Source organism: Danio aesculapii, chromosome 3, assembly GCF_903798145.1.
Source record: "Danio aesculapii chromosome 3, fDanAes4.1, whole genome shotgun sequence".
Lineage (NCBI taxonomy): Eukaryota > Metazoa > Chordata > Actinopteri > Cypriniformes > Danionidae > Danio > Danio aesculapii.
The window spans coordinates 2,502,350-2,524,998 of NC_079437.1; the positions used below are offsets into that span (position 1 = coordinate 2,502,350).

Sequence of the window (22,649 nt, forward strand, 5' to 3'; positions counted from 1 at the left end):
TGCAAATTAATTATGTTTGTGTTGAAAGTGTCTAATAATACAAATGAAGTGTATGAAAGTGTATAAATGTTTATGTCCGTACTGGCCTTATACTTACCTTCGACGTGGTTTAGTAGGTGGAATCACTCACTATAAATAGAGCGACTCGCGCTCAGTTCAGCGTGGGAGTCATGGTGTAAAGGTTGGTTAAAAAGTCTGGAAAGTGAAAACTTTGTATATTTATTTTTTTTTGTTACTTGATTGTCTTTATTTCTTGTTTTGTTGCTTGTTTATTTTTGTATATATTTTGATTACTTTATTTTGGGGATTTTTGGATTGGACACTTTTGCTCTGTAAATAAACGCACTTCTGTACCATAGTGCTACATCGGCTGAGCCATCTTTTTTTTTTTTTTTACCTATTTTTTCCCGATAACAACGCCTCTGTGTGACTGTGGGCCTGTTTCAGTGAGGAGGTTCAACCAACTCGGAGTTTAAACTTGAACTCTGAATTTATTTACCGAGAGATTAAACTGAGTTCGGTTTCAGAATAGCTGATCTGAGTTAGGTCAATCAACTTTGTGTAGACCGACTTAATTACCAACTCAGAAACAGAGACGGCGTGGGAAAACAGCTGCTCAAGTTAATGCGTAATTTTACATTTAAAGTATTTAAATATTCAAGTATAATAAAATTAGTAATGTTATGTGTGACGTTTATAAAATCTTTACACATGTTGATCAGTTTTAATAGATTTAAAAGTGCACTTGTGCGTCTGCCTTTTTTATTGATCAAGTGATAGAGTTGATATGATTTAGAATGTAAGCAGAACTAAACAAAAGTTTTTAGAGAGAATAATAATCCTATTAATCTAGTTACAGTACATGTCGAAGGTCAGTGAATTTAAGCTAATTATTTATTAAAAAAGGACAAGCCATTCTCGTACGTGACTTAATTCTTTGTGTGACTGAAATGTAGGCAATAGCTGTTTCCGTCCTGATATATTAATTAAATTTATGTCCAAAAACTGGAATATCGCATAAAAGACGTGCGAATAAAGCAGCGTTTCCATCCAACGAGTCAAAGAGAACAAAATCGCCACTTCCTGATTAAACGGATGCCAAATATCAACAGTAAAAACAGAATTTACTGTGGTAGAAGAAGCTGCGTCAATCTTAATACTTAATACTTACACTTAATACTTAATATTAAGTAAAAATACTTAATTTTTACTTAATAAATGTACTTGCGCCTCAGAAGACAATGCTTACACTAAACGCATAGGGGTGTTTGAAGCCATTGTAGCGTCTTGACATGCTACAGACACTCTGGAGGTCATTAATAATATAATAACATTAATACTGAAATGGTAACGGTTAGAATGAATGACCAAAACAACATTTCAGATGTGTTACAGTGTGCTCAGCCTGCTGGTTTGTCCATTCACACACATGCTGATGAAAATATGATCTCTCATTACAAACCTTTTTTTTAATGCGCACACTGTAATTTGTTCAGTAAAAGTGTTTCCTTCGTAGTTTAGGCGCATCTTTTCTATCGAATAAAAGTTTATCCTACTCAGTTATGCGCGTGATTTTTATGCGTATTTTCAAAAGTTACGTGCATCATGACGTTTCCATCAATCGTTTTTATGCGCATCTCCAAAATGAGCATTAAAATAGGTGGGTGGAAACATAAGGCTAAGGTGAGAAAAACCACTTCATCTTTAAAAAAGGGGAGGAGACTGACAGAAACTCAGAGTTTAGAGAACCTAACCTGCTCCTGACCAGGTTAGGTTCACAGAGTAAGTGACCACAGTAACTGACTCTGAGTTAAAGTTACCTCTCTTTCAGAAAGAGGCTTGACTTACCCTGCTTTCTTGAGTTTAACAAACCTGCCATTTTGAAATGGAAAACCCAGAGTTTCTCTCATTTCAGGGTTAAAATACTCTGAGTTTTCACTTAACCTCCTTTCTGAAACAGGGCCCAATATCTTTTGAACCAGGCGTGCAATACCTAGTTTATCCACTAGGTATTGAACTTAAATACTGCACCTTTAAACAATAGCACTATTTGACACATATTTTGTTTTTCTCTTTCTCTCAGTGTGTCATCTCTGAATCGACCAGAAAAGAAGAAGAGGAAGAAGCTGATGAAGGACTCTCTGTCTCTGGCGGCCATGCTGCGCCGCTTCACCCGCGAGAAGGAGGAGATCCGCAAGAAATCACCCGTGTCTGCAGTCAAGCTGGTCCGGGCACCTCCAAACCCAGCCGTCACCTCTGCCGCCGCTCCCTCTGATGACCTGTCCATGGCTGACATCACCGCTGACCCGGCCATGATGTCACTGTTGGGCGGAGCCACAGAGAACGACATGCTGCAGGAGCTGATGGGCGACTTAGACTTCGGGCTGCTGGACTCTCCGCAGCCGTCCAGCCCGGGGCAGAGCGAGAACGGCAAAGCAGGAGCCACAGGGCGAGTGCAGAAGAGCGGGATGATGCCGATGCCACCACCCCCTCTGCCTAACAGCCTGCCTGCACCACTGCTCAAACGCATCGAGGACCTGCGGGCGGTGAGTATGGGTTTATATTCATTTATACCAAGGTTATAATAGTTTTGTATTTTTCATTATTTTTATATATTTAGTTAGTTTTAATTAGTTTTTAGAGGCAGATTTACTAGGTTTTTTTAAGTTTCTATATTTTGAAATTGCTTAGTTTTAGTTTAGTTTTCATCAGTTTCAGTATTAGTTTTAGTTTTTTTTTTTAGTAAGTTGGAATATTTGTTAGGTGCAATATACAAAATCGTCAGAATATGGTATAATAACTCAACCAAAGATTTTTGAAATGTGTTCAGAAGACACATGAACAATATCATCTACTACTATCGTCTACCCATCCTCAAATTCAAATACAACAGCCCACATGATAGCAGCCCTAAGTAACGTTCATCATGTGTGCAAGGCTGCATCTGGGGTTAGATGCACAGTAGTGATGGAAAGTTCAGATCTTTATCGTGAACCGGATCTTTCGTGACAATTCTCCCATGTTAAGACTTAACATATCAAAAATATGTAGTCAGCAATCATCATTTCAGTCAGTTAAAACATCACCATGATCTGAAAAGTTTCTTACTATTAATTTTTGCAGCCTGACTGAAGCATGATTCACTTATTTAAACTCCATTACGATTTTCTGTTATGAAATAAACTTGCGTCTCACCCAGATCCTCTCATTTAAGCCCTCGGTTTACCCGCGCTGCAGTTGTTCAAGTTTAGTTCAGTCACAGCAGGCCGTCATGTAATGTTTGTGTTCAGCTCACTGAATCACACATGCGCATTATTATGAGTTCACTCGTTCTCAAATCCGATCTCTGTTTACCGTTCTTATAACCGAATAACTGGGGAAATTGGATTATTTAGAGTCAGAGGGGGGTATTAGGCATGTTAAAAAGTATGTTTTTGTGGATAAGTGCTTAACGTTACTGGAGAAACAAATCTTTTTAAATGATTCAGTTGGATTTGATGGACTAGTTCAAACGGTTCACTTAGAAGATCCGGTTAAAAAGAACAATTCGTTCGTAGTCAGAATTACTAATATGGAAATAAAACCCCTTTTGGACACATGTCTTAAATTCACACTTTTAATGTATGCTCGGGTCGTATTTAATGTGTCACCATGCTGCTGTCATGTCTAGTCATTGTTTTTGTGCTGCTGCTTTCAGTAGTGTGGCAATAAATGTAATGTAAAATGGCATTTAAACTCGCATTATTAGCATTTAACACTGAATAAAGCACATTAGGTGTACCTGAGGTGATCATTGTCAGTTTTCTGCTGCTCATGTGCAAGAAATAAAAGCCGTTTCATTCAGTGATCCAAATTTGTGTGTAAGAGTGCCATGTAGGTCACACCACATGATCTGCACAGTGCAGCTAGTCGACGTCAATCAATCAGCGTCACGGCAGAGCATTATTCGGGGGTTATGTGTTTGAAAGGATTTAGAGATCTGTATACACTCCATTACACTGTTAAGGTGGTTTATGAGGACATGCCTTGCACTTTGTAATTCAAAATGCTTAAAAATCATACTTAATGGTGTCATTTCACATTTAAAATATGCAACATTGGTTGGGTTTAGGGGTAGGGTAAAGGCCGTATAATCAGCTGTTTTTACAGTATAAAATACATTATGCCTATCAGAGCCTTATATTTAAGTGTGTGTGTGCCGTCTTTTCTTTACAGGCAGATTCGAGTGGAGACAGAGACAGAGGAGACGAGGTAGAGTGAGGTGTAGGAGGAAGATCAATGAGATAGAAAGTAGACAGAATACAGTGAAGAACAGGAAGAGGTCAGAGATAAAGCTGGAGAGTGTCTATCAGTCAGAAGATGAGAGTTTATCACTGATGTCTGAAAATATGCTGTGTTTTAACATTCCACATGATTACTGTGTCGTGGATACTGATTTAAAGAGGTCATGAACTGAGAAATCAAAATTCCCTTGATCTTTTGACATATGGAAGCTAATGGGGCTATAAAAACATCCTGTACGTTTGAGAACTCAATTCTTTGTGGTTTCTTTAAAATCATCTTGTAATGAAGTCAGTCTGACAAAACAACAGCTTAAGGAATACTCTGATCTGTGATGTAATAAGGTGGATAAGCTCCGCCTCCATTGAAAATTGACACCCACTTCTACTTTACTGCCTGTTTAGCTCTGTAAATATGCAAAACAGTCTGTTAATATGCAAAACTGTCAGCCAATCAGAGCAGTGGGCGTTTACTTTCAAGTTGGCCACACCCATTCAGATGGAGCTTTTACATGAGTCTCAAAAACAGCACCGAAAAATACTCTGTTACTTCCATTTTATTGCAATTTATTTAATGTAAAAATCCAAACATTATAAGTGAACAGTAGAAAAGTACAAAGTTAAAACCACGGTAGTTCACGACCCCTTTAATATTTGCTAAAAAGTGAACTTAAGGGTGATGTTTAGTGATTTAATAAGATGTTTGTTGTTCTCTCAGGCGTCTCGTCTGTTTGATATGGAGGGCAGGAAGAAGTTTTTCACGCTGGACATGAACAACATCCTGCTAGAGTGAGTTCATGTTGCTGTTGTGTTCTTTTCTGTATTTTTTCTGGCGTGTTTTTCAGCTGATTTCCTTCTTTGTTTTTGTAGTATTGAGCTGCAGGTGCAGGAGCAGCCCATGTCGGTTCGCGCTGCTGTTTACTCTCATCTAGAGGCATTTGTGCCCTGTAATAAAGAGGCTCTGCTGAAGCGTCTGAAGAAGCTGAGTCTGAACATCCAGGATGACCGGCTGCGGACGCCGCTGCTCAAACTCAAGCTCGCCGTGTGCAGCGTGATGCCGGAGCAGATCGCGCGATACAACATGGACTGCATGGCTAAAGTCGCCAAGTAAGAGTCTAAATTTGTTTCTGATTGGTGTTCACTGATGTGAGGGGAGGATCAGGCTGTCAATTACAAGAGATCCACCAATGGCAGAGGAGACAGCTTTTTTTATGATCAAACAAGATAGCATTTACTAAAATAGGAAGTAATACATGTGTGATGTCATAAATATGTTTGTAAATGTACAATGTACATATTTATTATTTAGAAAAAGCTTTTTAAAATGGTAATGAAAGTGCAAGTTTTTGTTCTCATATATATATATATATATACACACACACACACACACACACACACATATGTGTATATATATATATATACACACACACACACATATATATATATATATATATATATATATATATATATATATATATATATATATATATATACATATACACATACAAAAATGCCCTGTTCAAAAAAATAAACAAATAAAAGACCATTATCCAGTTTTACTATGATTTGCAGAAGACACCCTCTGAAAATGTGACTACTTGTTTTCTCGATAATCTCATCATTATATTCATCTCATCAGATATTTAGAACAGGAATGATTTTATGATGCTATATTAAAAGTAGTTGTGTAACAGATCACAAATCTCACGGTTTGGATCACACTATGGTTTTTGAGTCATGGATCGAACCATTTTTCGGATCAGCAAAAAAAGGGGACGACAAATGTCATTTGCGTTCCTTTTATACAAATATCACTACAAAAACGATTGGTTTTAACAAGCAGAACTTAGAACCTGTAATTTTATTAAAAATAAAATCAACAAAGAAGCAGCTGAAAAAAAGGAAAATGTTCAATACGACAATTTATCTTTGCTACTGCTGCTGATAATACTAAACATAGAAATCTAACATCTCGTAGAGCATATCATATTCATTTTCAATTAATGATTCAACAATTCCCACATAAAACTTCATGTTTCATTATATTGTAGATGCATCATTTTTGAAAACCTATTCAGTGACATCATTTTGATGGTTGTTTGTCGCCACCTATTGGTTAAACAATGTAATTGCTACAACATTCACCGGCGTCAAGTCCCATTAAACTGTGAGTTTAATCTTACCATAAACATTAGTGTTTATATCTGAACTATAAACTGTTCTCCTATTCCTTCTGTGTTATTTAATTGTTTGTAACAAACTGAAAAAGTGTAAAAACTGAGTCTCTCTCGATCAAACGCAGATTTGAATGCAGCGCTTCGAAGGATTAATAAACATATGCAAATCATTATCATTTATCAATCATGTTGCGCAGGTTTGAATTGAGATCTCGATCTTTTAACGTTTAATCATGCAGCTTTATACGGAATGCATTAGGCTAAACAACAGTGAGAGAAAGCACCTTTAATAACCTAAGAAAGTATTTAGGTCCCACCAAAAACTTTTTCCGTCTACATTATATTTTACAGGGAACCCAAAATGCTTTCATACACGTGATTTCAATGATGCGGGGGGGGGGGGGGGGGGTGATCTCTCTGCAATTGTTATAAGTGTCGGATTAACCTACAAGTTCAGTAAAAGTTGTTAATCAGCAGGTCACGTGCATTCCTTCTGTGGGTTACACACCTAGTTAAAAGACTCCAGTTAAGGATCACAGTTGGCCCCAAAATATTTATCAGTTGACATTTTAAATCTTTATACTTTGCCACTATCCTTCAAACCACTAGGTTTTACCCAAATGTCAGAAGCCTTAACACATATATTATTAGAATGTGAAATTATATATAAAGAATATAAAGACAAAGACTTCTCGTCAAGATTTTTATTCTCGGGGCACTCTCATCAATGTTTTTTAAAATGAATCACAGAAGAACTTTAAGTTATTAAGTTATTTTTCCATTTTTTTATTTATATTTATTAAGTTTTTTATTTATATTTATAATTATTTATTTATTTTTATCATTTCTTGTTGAAATATGAAGTTATTATTATCTAATATGGTTTTATCTGTATTGATCTTGCCGTGTAATAGCCATGAGTTGCTGCTGTGGAAATAAACAAACTCAAACTTACCCAAATGTCAGCAATAGATTTTTAATAATTAAAATGTAATGAAATATTGTTACATGTTTATACAGCTTTAAGTTTTTTTTGTTTGTTCAATTCAGCTTATCCACCTCTAAAACAGTTTGGTCTGGTGTAATTGAAACGACTCAATGTTGTGTTTGTGCAGGCAGCAGACTGAAGACTTTGACAGGAACGGCTCAGAGGAGGAGGACGATGAGAAGCCTGGAAAACGAGTGATGGGACCCAGGAAGAAATTTGTGTGGGACGACAAACTCAGGTAAAGCTCGACCCTCAGATCACACACAGTAAATCAATCAATTAAATACATTAAATTGTTTGGGCTTGCCCTCAATAACATCAGAACTAACTACCACATATCTATTTTTAAATATACTTTGTTGAGTACTCATGAGCAAAATATCAAACACAAAATGTGACAGATTTTAAGACCAATGTATGTTAAAAATATAACATTTTTTGGCTGCTGAAAATGATCGATGTCACAAATCACGCTATTAATTAATAGCTAATTAATTAATAGCCTATTAAGATATGACCTGTTTATTAGCACTTGTAAAGGATGATCTTGTTCTGTATCCCAAATCTTACCCAAAACCTAAACCTGATCCTACTGATTAATAATAATCCGCTAATTAGTAGTTTGAGCTAACAGGTTAATTGTTTGGTGACGGCATGAATTGTGACTTCGAAAATTGGCAAAAATATGAGGACTATGGTTTCAGGAGAGCAGCTAGCTTGTGCATTTGGGTTTAAAAGGGTTTAATATTTTGCTCTGTCAGTATTCTGCTGTACACTACGTGACAAAGGTCTTGTCGTCGATCCCTGTTGTGAGAGCAACAAATAATAACTTGGAAAAGTGGCAGAAGGTGGATTTTTCTGATGAATCATCTGTTGAACTTCGTTAATCATCACAAATACTGCAGAAGACCTACTGGAACCTGCATGGACTCAAGATTCTCACAGAAATGAGTCAAGTTTGGTGAAGGAGAAATCATGGTTTGGGGTTACATTCAGTATGGGGGCGTGTGAGAGATCTGCAGAGTGGATGGCAACATCAACACCCTGAGGTATCAAGACAAACCACAGGAGAGGGTGAATTCTTCAGCAGGATATGGCTCCTTCTCATATTTCGGCCTCCACATCAAAGTTCCTGAAAGCAAAGAAGGTCAAGATGCTTTAGGATTGGCCAGCCCAGTCACCAGACATGAACATTATTGAGCATGTCTGGGGTAAGATGGAGGAGGCATTGAAGATGAACACAAAGAATCTTGATGAACTCTGGGACTTTTGTCTTAGCAGAGTCAGACCTTACTGTCCTAATGAAATAATTAAAAATCAAGGCATGATCATATTTTATTTTGGTAAATAAGTGTAATCTAGGGGTCTTTGCCTATCATATAAGCCACTTCTGATACCAAATGATCAATTAGAAGTCAAGTTCTAATTTGTTGTTACTAAAACTTGGATAGGCGACAAGACTTTTGTCAGGTAGTGTGCATATATATATATGTTTATATATTTCCCCCGGCGGAAATGTCACCATACATAGTGTATTATTTTTGTGGGAAGCAATGCACATGAGACACTGGGATCTGAAGACCTTTATCTCTCTCTCTCTATCTCTGTGTGTGTGTTTGCGCAGGACTCTGCTGTGTAACCTGGTGCGGGTGAAGCTGAGCTGTTACGAGCTTGAAGCTCAGAGTTCACTCTCACCTGAAGATTACCTGAAGGTCTTCATGGAGACAGAGGTCAAGCCTCTCTGGCCCAAAGGATGGATGCAGGCCAGGTGTGTTTGTGCTCCTCTCAGATCCTCCTGTGCATAAAGCTGATTCACTAAAACCTCTTTATTTCTCTGTGTTCATTAGGATGTTGATTAAGGAGAGTCGTTTAGCTCACAGTCACCTCACAGCAAACACGTAAGTTTCTCCTCTCCGGGGGGGGGAAGTGGTTATTTCTGCACACTAACAGATGATGAGTCTGACCCACTTGCTTGTGCTTGTGCACATCCAGTGTTGTGTACTATCCAGGTGCTAAGGAAAATAGATGTTAGTTTTCATATTGATTCTGTTATCAGTGTTACATCTTTACCTTTGAAGACATGTTCGGTTTCGTGTGATGACTGCGAAGTTGCAATCGTTTTATATCTAGTGACGTCTTTTTCACAAATGTATAGGTAATGGCACTGAACACTGCGTGAGACATTGAGAGCTGTAGTTACTCTAGTTATTCATATCCTTTTTTTAGATATTTTTTTTTATTCAGCAATGAGCTCTTTTCAGTAACTTTAACAATAGATGACTTTGTGATTCAGTAATTTTTCATGAAAGGGTTAAATAACATGCCAGTGTTACATTAGCCGCATTTCCACTATCGGGCCAGTGCGAACCAGGGCTTTAATCGGGCCAGGAGGTTGAGAAATGAGGCCGAAATCATGTCGCGTTTCCACTGTCGGGCTAGTTGCTCGCAGCGCGTCACGCAAACACCGCCCCCAGAACGTCCCCCGAATCAAATGTCACACAACCCGTCACACAACCCGGCCACTTCAGCGGGAACAAAAAACTCAAATTATAACCACAAACACAACCTGGCATCACTACGAGAGCTGGAAGATGGAGAACACCGAAGCGATTGCTTTTTTACTGTTTGTGGTCTGTTGGTGTAAGGCCAGACAGCGATCCCTGGATAAGGACATTCGAGTTCGGCGGCATTTACTTCGAACACATTTTGGCTGCACGGCGCAAAAGAGCAGCCGAGCGACGAGAACGAGCATCTTGTCTCCTCTTTACCTGACAGGAAAACTCCGCCTTTGTACGTAACCCCGCCCCGAAGCCCCAGTTGGCCCTCCTTGGCCCAAGGTATTCGGCGGGCCGAAAAAGGCCGGACGCTGGCCCCAAGGAAGCCCGATTACGCCCCGGAAGTGTTAGTGGACCTGGCTCGCTCGCTTTAGGCGCGATAGTGGAAACGCGGCTAGTCTTAGGGTTAGGGTTGGGCCGATAAACTTCACGATGCTGAGCCGGCATCACAATCCATCGCCCCGCCCCACATTTATATTGATATGTAACTTATTGTTTGCATGTCATCTTAATAGCAATAAGGGTCTTTTCATGAGCAGTGTTAAATTTTACATAAAGCTGCCGCTTGCACGGCTGACAGCATCGTGGGGATTAAATGAAGGATTATACAGTACCTCTCGCGCTTAAAATGTGTAGATTCAGTGGCAAACGCTGTCACCTGCAAACCCCGTTCCACAGACTTTCCAGTGAACGCTTTAGTTATTTTCAGAGTGGACTTGAAGCCACTGAAAGTCTTTTATCCACTCTTGGAAAAGTGTAGATGGTGGATTAACATTCAGCACATGATCAGTAATCAGATGTGCCATTATTTGTAGCTTTAGGTGGTTTCTAAAACAAAATCTGTCAGTGTTGTTTTCATTCTCTCATCTTCAGCGCTTTACATTTTCGCGGTTGCAGCTCCTGTCATCTGAAGGCAGGAGGCATGGAGTGATTGACAGCTGATATTAACCAATCCATTCTCGTTCAGTTCTAGAGAAGAAGTGGGCCAATAAGAAGAGCACAAAGGCGGGGCAAGCATTGCGGGCTTTTTTTTTTTTTTTCCACTTAAGCAAGTTCACATAACAACTGTTTTAATCTGTTCCTGAGCGCTGCGTTTGGCGTTTTTAGGTGCGAAGATGCATTCTGCATCTCCTAAATCCGCTCACGCTGTGACGATTTTGCATTGAAAACAGGTCGCTCGACAACAATTTATGCACTCGCTCAAATGCTTCCAAATATATTATTAGGTCGCACAGATAAAAATTGGGCGCATATGTGACCAAAATGGTCGAGCCCCAGCATCTTTACTTGTTTTTATTTCCTCATAATAATAATAATAAAATAAGGAAGTTATCATCAATCACAATACAAATTGCAGTGAACTCTAAACGAACTCTCGTCTGCTTCACCAGCTGTGGAAAAAAGCCATTATAACGACACAGATCACTCTGCCTATTCATGCCAGAGTCCCGCGGAAAAAAGTGATTGACAGGTGGTCATTTGTGTGTAACTTTATTTATTTATGGTCTGGCTATGGGTGAAGTAAAGACCATGTGGGACAGGTAGTGAAAACAGTAGGCTACAATTAATTGATACGTTATGAATTAATCGATATTTAACAACAACCAACCCTCGCCTACGACGACGATGCCATGGTTCAGAGCGATGTTTCACATTAGACATCGTATGATGCCAAATTGGTCAACATCTCCCAACCCTATTAGATGTACACACCAAGGGGCAACCTCCCGCTCTCTCTCGGGAAGCCAATACGGAAGTAACTAAAACTGCAATTCATCGACTCGCCTTGGGGGGCTGGCTCCAGGAAGTCCAGGTCATTTCTGACTGCAATGGGAAATTGGCCATTTTTACAGCTGATAAAAACATGCTTACAGCCTGGTACAAATGATGGCTTTGGTGCATATAGCCATGATTAACCTTCATGACAACTCTGAGGGGGGTGAATTTTTTTTATAACTCATCCGTTTCGTTTTATTAAGTTATATTAAGTCTGCATAATTAAGGGCGTGGCCACTTGAGTGACAGCTAGGTCTCGCTGCTCGCTGTCTCGTCACCTGAGCTGATTACGGCTAATTAGCCGATAAACTCGGCATATACATCGCATTTTTGTGTTGGTTAATGTTTCTTTACACAGCTGCCTTTTGGGATTATTTCCTACAATTATCAGATAATATGGTATGCTGTGTGCATTTAATTGTGCTCACAAACCATTCACGTGGCCTCGTTTCCCATGTGAGTAAAGTTATATACTTATACACCATCTCTATAAATGTATGTGTTTTATTTAAGATCATTTATCATTTATAATGTTCTTTAGAGCTGTAAAGCACTCCAGAATGTGACAGATTGATTAGCTGTAGGCTCTAGATCAGTCATCTGAAGCGTTGTCATACAGTGTTATGCTGGAGTTCATCAATAGTCTTGCATTTACTAACACAGACTATAATTTAAGTGTTTGGAAGTATTTCGTGTTTTCCTCCTGTAGAAAAGCATCATAAGAGCAATGTTTAGTGGCTCACTGTATTACTACAGTGTTTTTGAAAGTCTAAACACTTTATTGATATAGTGTACAGCAGAGCACATGTGGTCAGAACACAAACGAGTCGCAGGTAATAAAGTATCAAGCGTTTCTCCCAAAGTAAAGTCTGTCTGCCAGGTCTAAGCAAAGTGCCAGCAGGTGTCTGTAGCTCCGCTCACTCTCCGCCTTTTTGCCCTTGTTTGGTATCCCGCCGTGGGTGCGATGACGCGCGAACAAAATGGCGACGGTTGGTCGCGCCTACTTTTAGCTTCATTTGCGCTCTTCAGAAACCTATGGGTGACGTCACGGATGCTCCGTCCATATATTTTACAGTCTATGGTACACACTGGCAGCTGATAACAAAGTCTTCCTTTTTGAGACTGTTGTTGTTGTAATTCTTTGTTTTAATAGGACATTTCACCCAAAAATAAGGAGAACATAAAACACCCAAAACATAAAAGATCTTCTGAAAAATGTTGGAACTGTCCTTTTATGTTTTCAGAAATGATTCAGCATTAATGTGCAGATTATTTTATTATGCAAAATTCTCAGCAGAAAAATCGGATTCAAGGTCTACTCACGCTATGCTATCTGAACCGTGCCCAGGCCCATTTCCCAGATCGTTTGAGAAGTGTGAGTGCTCTGAATCGGGCTCGGTAAAGACCTCGGTAAACCGCAGATACAGGGACATTGAAGCATTTCAAAGTCACTTCGGTCAGCTGGTCTGTCTATAAGCTGACATACAAGCGATCCGCTGATGAATTGTGGCTTTAAAACGCTCACTTGTATTCCTATGTTAAAGAACCATTTCATATGACTTTGTGTGTGATATTGCTTTTATACAAGGTTTTGATGGCACAAGTGTATTTAAATGATAAACCACCAATTATATCTTTTAAACCCATTTGTGAGAGAACATCTTACAACATTATGCAACAACGTTTTATAAACAGCAATTACACAGGCCATACAGAGGTTGCGAAGCAATCGAAAGTACAAAAGGCAGCACACTGATAAAGCATATCCAAAAATGTGAAGTTATCAAACTTTTTCTGACAGCAAAAACTACTTGCTCTGGAACAAATTATAGATCAATTAAAACAAATTCCAGAATAACTGGCTGAGGGAGGGCTGTTCTCAGTGGGGTGGCACTATCTTTATAAATAACTATAGCGCTTTGCTATGCTATTGTTTATTTTGGCCCAAACATACTGTAATTAGTCACAAAATGAAAAACACGTCATTTTCTATGTGACAAGCCCCAGTTACTTCTCCCAAACATCATGTTTCTGTATGCTATCACCAGTGTTGGGTAAACTGCTTCAAAAGTAATTAATTACTATGCTTCCCTGAACTAATTTTAACTTCCTTGACCTTCACGGCCAGTCACAGTCATTTCTGTTGAGCACATGAACAATGTCAAATCAGCGCGTTTAAGGAACGCGCTCAACAGCGCTCAAATGTCAGCAGGAAATGGACATTTCTAAAATTACAGTATAGATTGGCACAGAATTCCAATATCGTGACAACGCTACTCTCAACACAATTATTATTGTCTTGTCTTGTTCTTCTACTGTTTATAAAGTGTCTTTGAACACTGGAAAGGTGCTTTATACAATAGTTACAGAACTAGAACTTCTTATTATAGTATTTAATACTTGCTTGACTAACTGGGAAGCTTTTTTTTTCTTTTCTTCAGAGTGAAGAAACGGGTGTTACCTACTCCAAAAGCCAAACCCAAGCCTCAGGACAGCGGCGTGCTCCAGCGGCCGCCCATCTCAGTGGATGCACCCCCGCAGACCCCCTCCACTCCTACTATCCCACGGCCGCCACCGTCCCCGCCGGAGCCCATCTGCCTGTCGGACTCTCTGGACGACGATCTGATCGCTCCGTCTCTGGACTCCATCTCTCATGCACTGGCAATGCTCAGCAGCGCCGCCAAAGATCTGGTGCAGTCCGACAGCCTGCCGTCCAGCGACCCGCCCAAACCTGCACCTCCACAGCAGGCCAAGAAAAGCACCAGCACCCCCCCACTGCCTCCATCTCCCAGCATCCTCTCCTCCTCATCTCAATCTATTAAAGGTGTTACTGTCCTATCACAAGTGCAGAGACCTTCAGTTATTCCCGCCCAGCGACCAACGGTAGCCCAACCCACAAAAATGGGCGTATCTCCTGCAAAGCCCCGCCCACCCCCGACAGCCTCACCCCTTCACGCACCTCAAAAGATCATAAATAAAACTGTAGTCGCTCTTCCTGCGGGTCTCATTAAATCCAGCAATAGTGCATCGCCGCAGCCGCGCGCTCTTCCGAACACTTCCTCCATAATTAACGTTAAACCCACAGCACCTTTCCACGTCACCAAAAACCACGAGTCGCCCAAACCGGGCTTCATCACGCCCATGCAGGCCACCATCACTAAATCACCGCACAACCCCAGTTCAAACATCATTAAGCTCACGCCCACCGCCTCGCCGGTCTCCAGGCCCACTGCATTACCCAGCATGCACCAGCATGCCGCCTCTAAAAGCGCAGGCTTCCACCCGGGGTTCGTGGCAGGGGGTTACAGTGCCCCTGCGGCGCAGAAGAGCTCCTCTCAGGGCAACAGCGTCTCTAGTCTTACTGTGCAGAGCAGCACTGTTAAACAGCTGCCTGTCAGTGCTCCGCCCACACCGGCTGCAGCAGCCAATCACAGCCAGAGACACAGAGCAGTGGGAGGAGCCAATCAGGGGGTGAAGACAATCACATCAGTGTCTACAGCCACATCAGTGTCTCCACTCGCACAGGTAGATATGAATATGTTTGTATATTATAAAATGTTTATAAAGTTCTTATACATACATACACACACATATATATGTATATATACATACACACACATATATATGTATATATACATACACACACATAGATATGTATATATACTGTATATGTGTGTGTGTATATATATATATATATATATATATATATATATATATATATATATATATATATATATATATATACACATATATATATATATACACATATATGTGTATGTATATTTACATATATATGTGTATGTATATATACATATATATGTGTATGTATATATACATATATATGTATATATGTGTGTATATGTATGTATACAAGTTTTATTATTGTTTTACTTTTAATTTAGTCCCTTTATTATGGAAAAAAAGTCATTTTAATTTTATTTTCTAGCTTTGCTACATTTTTTATATGTTCATTAATTCAAACTCAATTCCTGATTTTGGCACTGAACACCACTAAACCCCATATGATTAAAATATTAGACCCCCCAAGTATTTGATAATTGTTATTAATTATTGTAACAATTTTTGGTTTGTATGTATAATACATTTAACTATTAACTATTATTTAAATTCTAATTCAATCAAAATTGTATTTGAATACTTTGATTTTAAAATGCAAGATAAATAGATATTCAGATTTAATTACGCGTAATAAAAATACATTTTAAGTAGTTTTACTTTTAATTTAGTCGCTTTATTATGAAAATTTTAATTTTAAAATTATTTTTTTTGTTTTTTACCTTATTATAAAGTACATTAATTCAAACTCCGTTTCAGATTTTGGCACTAAACACCAAGAAAGAAAACAGATTTTCAAATGCATTTTATAATTGTATTAAACATTAAAATACTTTTGAACGTATGAAGTATGAACAAAATGACTTTTAGTATTGGTTTAATGTTATTTTGCAGGTTTATTTTATTAAACATTTTTATTTTATTTATTAATTACAATTAAGCTAAAAATAATTAGCAATTTTGTATACGTTAGTATTAAATCATAAACATTAGTATTTAATGTTATTTTTAATGCCTTTAGTTTTTTACACTGTCATTATCAGCTGTTTTATGCTTTAAGCAGCTTTATAAAGCAGAATTATTAAAACTAACTAATCATGTTATTAGTGGCTGATTTATTTGGTTATCACGTTTTTTTTTCTTCTGCCATCCACAGAAGTGTTTTCCCCCTCACCTATATATGGTTTCTGAATGAATCTGCTCTGTGTGTGTTCAGGTGTCATCGTCCTCTGCTCTGCTGGGCTCTCCATCTCCAGCTCTGCCTCTGGGATTCGGGATGTTAGGAGGTCTGGTTCCCGTCTCTCTTCCCTTCCAGTTCCCGAACCTGCTGAACCTGCCCTCGTCTGTGGTGTCCACCGCGTCCAGCAGCGGCTCCGGCAGCGCCAGTGCCTCCGGCTTCAGCCTTTCACCCAGTGAGTCTCGCACACACATTCACACACACACACACTCATTATAATCACCACTTACACACACAGGTTTGTTTCACTATCTTAGTGAGGACTTTGTTTTTGTCTGTGGCCTACCCCTAGTCCTAACCCTAACCCCTCAGAGAAACCAGTGCACGTCATTACATACCGATTAAAACATTTGATATATATAAGCACTTTTAGTTTGTGAGGAAAAATAAAATGTCCTGTCATTTTGATATCTTACTATATATGTGAGGACAATCGAGTCCTTAAGAGTATAGCTAAACCTGTACACACACCTACACACATGCACATTATATTCACACACACACACAGGTTTGTTTCACTATCTCAGTGAGGACATTACATAGACTTGCATTGCTTTTCCATCAGGTTAACAATACTGCCTATGGCCTAACCCTAGCCCTAACCTTAACCCGTCATAGAAACAACACAATATCCTTACATACTAATTAAACCATATTGATTTATAAGCACTTTGAATTAGTGAGGACCAGTGAAATGTCCTCATCGTGTGTCGTTTTGATATCTCACTATAAAAGTGAAGACAATTGAGCCCTCACAAGAATAGCTAAACATGTAGCTACACACATTATATACACACACTTAAGGTTTCCTAGTTGAGGACATTACATAGACTTCCATTGTTTTTCTATCAGGTAGTGTCTAAGGCCTAACTTTAGCCCGAAGCCCTCACAGAAACAAGTGCACATCATTCCATACTAATATAAACATAAATAAAAACGAAGCCTAATTTAGGCACGTCGCTGGACCCCATTCACAGGGGCATGTGCTCCAATAGAGATCGCCTGTGCCGCAGTTAAAGCTTTAAGTTGTACTTTACTTTATATTCAAGTGTATTAAATAAGAGTGAGAATCCCAGAATAAAGATGTACAACTCAAACCAACGTGTGTGAAAGCAATGTAGTTTAATTGAAGGCAAACTGGCGCGTTCATGGAGAGCCATTCTTATGGCTCGTGTCCACTGACTGGTACGGTACGGTATGGTTCGGTTTGGTACGGGTCACCTTTATCAGGCTTGCGTTTCCACTAACAAGGGTACCCTTTTGCTGGGCGTAGTGTATGACAGAAAGTTTCAGTCGACGTCATTCTCACTCGAGGAAATGTCTACAATAAAGCTGTACAGGTCACTTACATATCATATGAGAAGCTCTTCTCACAAAACAGATGCTTCATACACATAAATACTTGTGTAGAAATGTTTATTACCAACTTTTCAATGAACATGAGTTGATTATAACTGCAGATCAATGACAGTGCGAAACAGCCTACTGTAACATCTGTAATTATATTAAATAACTAAATAAATAAACATATATAAACACATACAGCCCCTTACAGTCTCCGATATGTTACCAACTACAGAAGAACTACATATAGCAGACATTACAACCATATTTAAGTTCAAAACAACACAAAATATAGCCTACAGTCAGTGTAAACCTCTCATCTGTGTCTGTAATCTTCAGCAGCACATGTAGCCTCTGTTAGAGAGTAATTCCGTCATTCCCTGTTCATATTAGTCCAAAAGGTGAAGATAATAAATTAGTTAATCATGGCATTTTGTTCATGTTTGCTGATAAATAATGTGCTCCTTTTTTTCTGGCTTCTCCTTTGTTTCTTCGCGCTTCACTCTCGCGTTTGTCAGTGTCTGACAGGATCTGGGTTTCAAAAGCACGTCAATAATCAAGCGCAGGTTATTATCATCAGCTCAAGAAGTTTGTTATTTCAGATATAATGTTAGACGCGCGCGAGCGCTAGCAAGAAAGCGAAACCGCTCGCGCCTCAGACTGGCTCGTAAAAAACTACGGGGCACAGGGTAAATCTGCTCTTCTTCTTGGCTTTGTGGCTGTTCATCAAGACGATAACAAGGTTTGTTTGAGCCCAGATCGACCATGGCTCGTTATTATATGTATAAATAATTCTGCTATAATCTCTCGGCTGTGTATTTTAAACATGGCGGGTTTTTTGTTTTCATTCTGGCTTGTTGCGTAAGCGAATGACGTATCTCTGTAAACCAATAGCGTTCAGCTGCGCGTGTGGCTCCGCCTTTTGGTACCCTTTCTCGTGTTTGGTACCCTTTCGAAAGGGGGCCGAAAAAGTGGTACGGTACGATTCGGTTCAGTACGCTTTTTGACAGTGGAAACGGCCATAAAAGCGTACCAAACTGAACCGTACCGTACCACTCAGTGGAAACGGCCATAAAAGCGTACCAAACCGAACTGTACCATACCGTACCACTCAGTGGAAACGGGCCTTAACACACTGCTCCTGCTCACGGTGTGAAAAATCAACCAACATTTTTATTAGTTATGCATGTCTTTCTCTGGTTAATGTTTAAAAAATCAATTGTTCTTATTTTAAATGACGTTTCTGACTGTTTTATGATAGTATTTTATTAGGAGTGTGAATCTACACTGGTCTCACGGTTTGGTTCGGTTACGATTATCATGCCATCAATTCGGTTCAATTCGATATCTCTGTGCATCGACGATGATTTCCATACATAATTAGATTATTTCTTCACAACACGAGAGAAAACTTGCATTAAAATCTGTAAATATATTGCTATTTATGTACTATTTGTAATACAATTTAGTCCTTTTAAACAAGCAGTCAGATATATGAACTGTACCTTTAATTTGACCTGCTGAAAGAAAACATCATGAGTATTTACAGCAAATAAACTAATGTAAATATTCTCCTGCTTGCTTTTTGAGCGCTGTCAAGCGAGTTAAATGAGAGTAAAAATGAATGTGCTGTTCACCGATGACTGACGTGGAAAGAACACCCGTGCTTATAGTCTGTATGCGCATAATACGCGGTTATCACAGGTAATCCATAATAGACACCGTGAAGAAAACTCAGGATCCACAAGTATCGCTTTAACAGCCAATTCACGAGTTCACACTCACTGATATTTGACTGAATAGAATATGTGTATTTGGCGTGCTGTCCGCGATAGAACTCTGAGCTCGGGAAGACACCCCAACTCGGGTTATTCCCCTTATCAGGATAAAGAGAGATAGAGTCTGAGCGCAGTGTCTAGCCCGGCTCCAGAACGCTCCCCCCTCAGATTTAAATAGGTCTGATTATTAATGCTACTTATAATTTTAACTGAAATTTGAATGTACTGTATAACCGCAGGTCATCTACATTTATATATAATAACTGATAGAGTTTTCAGTAATTAGTTATTAGCTAACTAAACGTTATTAGTAACTAATGAAGTTATGGTTACTAATCTGATTTTAATAGAGTTTTTAGTGATTAGGTAACTAGTTAAAGTGTTTTCTACATTTATATGCACTCACCGGCCACTTTATTAGGTACACCTGTCCAACTGCTTGTTAAATCAGCCAATCACATGGCAGCAACTCGATGCATTTAGGCATGTAGACATGGTCAAGACGATCTGCTGCAGTTCAAACCGAGCATCAGATTGGGGAAGAAAAAGGATTTAAGTGACTCTGAACGTGGCATGGTTGTTGGTGCCAGACGGGCTGCTCTGAGTATTTCAGAAACTGCTGATCTACTGGGATTTTCACACACAGCCATCTCTAGGGTTTACAGAGAATGGTCTGAAAAAGAGGAAATATCCAGTGAGCGGCAGTTCTGTGGGTGCAAATGCCTTGTTGATACCAGAGGTCAGAGGAGAATGGCCAGACTGGTTCCAGCTAATAGAAAGGCATCAGTAACTCAAATAAGCACTCGCTACAACCGAGATATGCAGAAGAGCATCTCTGAACACACAACACGTCCAACCTTGAGGCAGATGGGCTACAGCAGCAGAAGACCACACCGGGTGCCACTCCTGTCAGCTAAGAACAGGAAACTGAGGCCACAATTCACACAGGCTCACCAAATGTGGACAACAGTAGATTGGAGAAACTTTGCCTGGTCTGATGAGTCTCAATTTCTGCTGCCACATTCAGATGGTCGGGTCAGAATTTGGTAGCAACTCTGTGATGCTATCATGTCAATATGGAGCAAAATCTCTGAGGACTATTTCCAGTACCTTGTTGAATCTACGCCATGAAGGTCTAAAGCAGGTCTGAAGGCAGAAGTGCTAGTAAGGTGTACCTAATAAAGTGGCCAGTGAGTGAGATTAGGGATTAGCTAACTAGTGTCGTTATTATTAACTAAGGTATGATAACTAATCAGATTTGATTGTAGTGTAATGGGTTTCACCTTCTGTAAAGCTGCTTTAATAACAATAATTATTGAGGGAAAACTTGAAGAATGTTGGGGTGTGAGTCTGATTCTCCGTATCAGTGTGTATTTCTATTGTCTTCATCAGTGTGTGAATGTCAGAGTTCAGTGTGTGTGTTCATCTGTGTGTTGCATTTCTCATCATCATCATGTTTTCCTCCATCAGCTGTGTATGTGTGTGTGTGTGTCTCTGTCAGTGCGTTTCTCATGCGTATGTGTGTCTCTGTGTGTGTCTCCTCAGATGTGTTAAAGGGCCTCATGTCAGGGCCTCAGGCTGCTCTTCCTCCACACTTACAGCTGGCATTCTCAGGTAAAGGAGTGTGTGTTGCTCCTGCCTGCATGATCTTCATCATCACCATCATCATCATCAGTCATATGAGTCTCTAACACACACACACACACATACACACTCTCTCTCTCTTTCTGTGCAGATGTCAATCAAACGCAGGGCGGAGACTTGAAGAGGAAGACCTTATGACGTCACGGATGCCCCGCCCACTTTTATGCATGATCTGCTGGCCGTCCAGTGAGACGGACCCATTTTTATACTCATTTGCATACGGTGAATAATGTTATTAGTTTTTGAATAATGATGATCCGTCGGTTGTACATAATCAATCAATGTTTACACGGACAGACCTGATCACTGTGGACGGGAGGAGTGTGTGTGTGTGTGTGTCTGCATGTTAGCTTCTGTAAATGAGTTTTTCTCTGAATGTGTGTGTGTGTGTGAGGCTCCTCCCTCTCTCTCTGGTGTACGGTCGGTGTTTCTGGTGCTGTTTTCTCCAATTAATCGCCCTTTAAAAGATGAACTGAACCAAACGAGGGCGACGGCTGTAACATACTTGAAACTTTCAGGATTTGTTTACTTGCGTTTCAGGAAACACGATGCGAAATAAAAATGCTGAAGCCTTAGTCAAACATCTGCGTGTGTGTTCCTGCTCTGCTTTTCACAGACGAGATTTGCTGCTTGTTTGAACTTTAGTTAAAATGAGCTGAAATGAAAATTCTGGAGATTTTTTGGGACGACTTAATTGTTTTGTTCAATCTACTTGAATTTGTTAACGCAATAGATTTGGTGGAACTGTATTTTTTACAGTGTTTTATATCAATTCTTCTGGGATTGTAGTGATACGCTCTTAAAAACACTAAGTAAATATTTAAAACATGCTGGTTTTTCTGCAAAAACGTTTGGTTTAAATTGCGCAATTTGGTGTAACGTTGTAATGATGTTGTAATGACATTTCAGCGTAGTGATATGAAGCTGTAATGCGCTCAAAACCTGCCACAATCCTCCTCAGAATCAAGCATTCAGCAGCTTACAAACCACAGGAGAGGGTGAATTCTTCAGCAGGAGAGCGCTCCTCATACTTCAGCCTACACGTCAAAGCTCCTGAAAGCAAAGAAAATCTAGGTGCTCCAGGATTGGCCAGCCCAGTCACCAGACATGAACATTATTGAGCATGTCTGGGGTAAGATGGAGGAGGCATTGAAGATGAATCTGAAGGATCTTGATGAACTCTGGGAGTCCTGCAGGAACGCTTTCTTTGCCATTCCAGATGACTTTATTAATCAGTGATTTGAGTCATTGCAGAGATGTATGGATGCAGTCCTCCAAGCTCATGATGGAGTCA

The 22,649-nt window shown here is 39.5% G+C and overlaps 1 protein-coding gene across 1 annotated transcript in view; it reads left to right on the forward strand.

The window, feature by feature from the left end:
• Window positions 1–21,936, forward strand: part of ubn2b (ubinuclein 2b) — a 40,304-nt gene extending 18,368 nt beyond the window's left edge. Inside the window, exons 6-15 of the mRNA XM_056452868.1 lie at window positions 2,084–2,546; window positions 4,999–5,069; window positions 5,151–5,387; window positions 7,573–7,683; window positions 9,070–9,213; window positions 9,293–9,343; window positions 14,218–15,301; window positions 16,569–16,764; window positions 21,257–21,325; window positions 21,447–21,936. Coding sequence (XP_056308843.1) covers window positions 2,084–2,546; window positions 4,999–5,069; window positions 5,151–5,387; window positions 7,573–7,683; window positions 9,070–9,213; window positions 9,293–9,343; window positions 14,218–15,301; window positions 16,569–16,764; window positions 21,257–21,325; window positions 21,447–21,493 — 2,473 coding nt within the window. The 3' untranslated portion in view covers window positions 21,494–21,936. The remainder of the gene's footprint in view (window positions 1–2,083; window positions 2,547–4,998; window positions 5,070–5,150; window positions 5,388–7,572; window positions 7,684–9,069; window positions 9,214–9,292; window positions 9,344–14,217; window positions 15,302–16,568; window positions 16,765–21,256; window positions 21,326–21,446) is intronic.
• The last annotated feature ends 713 nt before the right edge of the window (window positions 21,937–22,649 follow it).